At 47.4% G+C, this 2,761-nt stretch overlaps 1 protein-coding gene across 1 annotated transcript; it reads right to left on the bottom strand.

Annotated features, from left to right (window-relative positions):
* Positions 1-1,414: 1,414 nt before the first annotated feature.
* LOC127805596 (uncharacterized) lies at positions 1,415-2,521 on the bottom strand. Its single transcript, XM_052342348.1, has one exon. The coding sequence runs from the start codon at positions 2,519-2,521 to the stop codon at positions 1,415-1,417; it is 1,107 nt and encodes a 368-aa protein (XP_052198308.1).
* Between the last annotated feature and the right edge of the window lie 240 nt (positions 2,522-2,761).

Here is a 2,761-nt window from a genome sequence, read left to right as displayed (position 1 = left end):
GAACTTCTCTTACAGAGGATGGGAGCTGCATGTCAATTACCGCTTGCACTTTTTTAGGGTTGTCCTCTATTCCTTTATTAGTGATCATATATCCCAAAAATTTTCCCGACTTTACTCCAAATGTGCATTTGTCTGGGTTCAGGCACATGTTATTCTTTCTAAGTATCGCGAAGACTTTCTCAAGCTGACTGGCATGAGACTCACCTTGCCTACTCTTTATTATCATGTCGTCCACGTATGCCTCCATCGCCCCTCTAGTAATTCTTTGAACATTTTGTTGACCATCCTCTGATATGTGGCCCCCGCATTTTTTAAGTCGAAAGGCATTACCTGGTAATAGTACGTCCCTTTTTTTGTTATAAAAGCTGTTTTCTCTACGTCAGGCGGGTACATGCTGATCTGGTGGTAACCTGAGAACGCATCCAAGAAACTCAATACATCATACCCAGAGGTGTCGTCAACTAGCCTGTCTATTCGAGGGAGCGGGTAAGAGTCTTTAGGGCAGGCCTTGTTCAAATTGGTAAAGTCACTGCACATCCGCCATTTTTCGTTGGCCTTTGGTACCATTACAACATTTTTCATCCATTCAGGGTATTGAACCTCCCTAATAAATCCTGCTTCCAAGAGCTTATCCACCTCTTCTTCCATATGTCTCAGTCTTTCTAGGGCGACATGCCTTTTCTTCTGCTTGACCGGCCGAACTTCTGATCGCACATTCAAGCGATGGGTCATAATATCAGGACTGATCCCAGGCATGTCGGCTGGTGTCCAGGCGAATATGTCTACATAAGAGCGCAGACATTTGATAATTTCCTCTTTCTCTTGACTCGCTAGTTGACTTCCCACGCGTACTCGCCGGCCTTCATCATTAGGGTTTAGAGGGATTGTTTCAAGCGGCTCTACTGCCTGAGGTTTGTTGGCCTCAAGAGTTTGCTCGCCAATCAACAGGGTCTATTCGGTCAACGCTTTTCCTTTTTCCATTGCACCCCGCGTGGAGCTTACATAACATACCCTGGCTTGTTTCTGATTACCCCTTACTTGCTCGACCCCATGGGGAGTAGGGAATTTCATCAGCAAGTACCCTAGAGAGATGGCGGCTCTCATAGGGTTGATGAGTGAGCATCCCAATATCACATTGTAGGCTGAGGAGAAAGTCCTGACCACCATAAAATTCACCTGTCGGGTGATCACTTGGGGGTGGTCTCTGAGCGTAACAGGCAATTGAATTGATCCGACCACCGGTACTGCCTTTCCCATGAAGCTATACAGGGGGGAAGCGACTGTTTTTAGTCAGTCATGGGCGACGTGCATCTTCTCAAAGCAATTCCAATACAAGAGGTTCACAAAGCTTCCGCTATCTACCAGTATTCTTTCAATCGGGTGCTTGGCAATGATAGCACAGATAACCAAAAGGTCATCGTGGGGGAGCAACACACTTCCTTGGTCTTCCAGTGCAAAAAATGAGGGGGTCCTCGTCTTCTTGGATCTTCTCCACTGAATTAACGTGTAAGGCCTGGCGCGCATATGCCTTCCTGGAGGAGGAGGAGTCTCCTTCCAAGTTTTCTCCTCCCGAAATTACATGTATCCTTTCCATAACGGGTTCATTTCCATCTTCTGCACCAGGTCTTTCTTCCTCCTTCCTCGAGTTGTTTCTTTCTCCTTCTCTTTGTTGGGGTGGTTGGTTCTTTCTTCTATTTGGGGCGTCATCCCTCGGGCATGTGGATCTTCCCTGGTTGTTTCTTCTGGATTCTTCCCTCCTGCCTTGCTGGTTCTTTGGTTTATCCAATATGAATCGATCTAACTTCCCCTCCCTAATTAGCTGCTCAATTTGATTTCGTAGTTCTCGGCACTGTTCTGTGGTATGCCCTGGGGACTCGTGAAATTTACAGAAGGAGTCCATGTTCCTACCCATTGGCTGGTTGGTGTGCGGCGGAAAATTGATGAGCTCGGTATGTGCAATGGAGGAAAGGATGGTGGCCCTTGGCTCAGTAAGGGGTGTGAAGCTCTTGAATGGCATCTTGGGAGGCTCCTCTCTTCTCTGCATCTTCACTAATTTGTCTGACCCAACATCGCTTGACCTTCCTCTTCTTTTACCTTCCCACGCTTCCAAAATTTCCATTTGGACAATAAACTGCTCGGCTCGGGCAAATAACTCAGTCATTAAGCTTAGTTCGGTTTTGGCTAGGGATCTTCTGAGCGGGGCGTAGGTAGTTCCATTAAGCAAGGCGGACGCAGCAAGGCCTACTGGGAGGTCTCTTACTTCTTGTGTTGCAGCCTTGAACCTTTCAATGTACTGTTTTAGTGGTTCGTTTGGCCTCTGTTGCAAGCTCATCAAGTACATGGCACTCTTTTTCTTTGGAATGTAAGTAGAGAATGCCTCCAAAAATTCTTTCTTCAATTGTTCAAACGATTGGATATGCCCGACGGGTAACTCAGTGAACCACTGTTGAGCCTGCCCTGCTAGTGAGAGAGGGAAAGCCTTGCATCTGGTGACCTTGTTCCACCCATGTAGTACAGCCATCGCGACGAAGTGTTGCAAGTGCCTCTCGGGGTCTTCATTCCCCGCATACACCGGAAGCTGTGGTAGCCTGAACCCTGATCGTCCCGACTGTCTTTGAAGCTCTTCGGATAATGGAAATCCTTTCACGGGCGCTCCATTGGCGTCGTCCCGATTTTCTTCTGTTCTAATACTTCTTCTATGAGGCGCTTGATGTCAGATGCCTTAAGTGTTTCCTTCTCTGCTTCATTTCTGCCGGGGGAC

Source organism: Diospyros lotus, chromosome 7, assembly GCF_014633365.1.
Source record: "Diospyros lotus cultivar Yz01 chromosome 7, ASM1463336v1, whole genome shotgun sequence".
NCBI lineage: Eukaryota > Viridiplantae > Streptophyta > Magnoliopsida > Ericales > Ebenaceae > Diospyros > Diospyros lotus.
Note: the sequence above shows the minus strand (reverse complement) of the source record. Positions and strands in the feature narration are given on the sequence as shown.

What these genes read in the sequence shown, in the direction of transcription:
- LOC127805596 (XM_052342348.1), bottom strand. Translation starts at nt 2,521, where the DNA reads ATGGCTGTACTACATGGGTGGAACAAGGTCACCAGATGCAAGGCTTTC.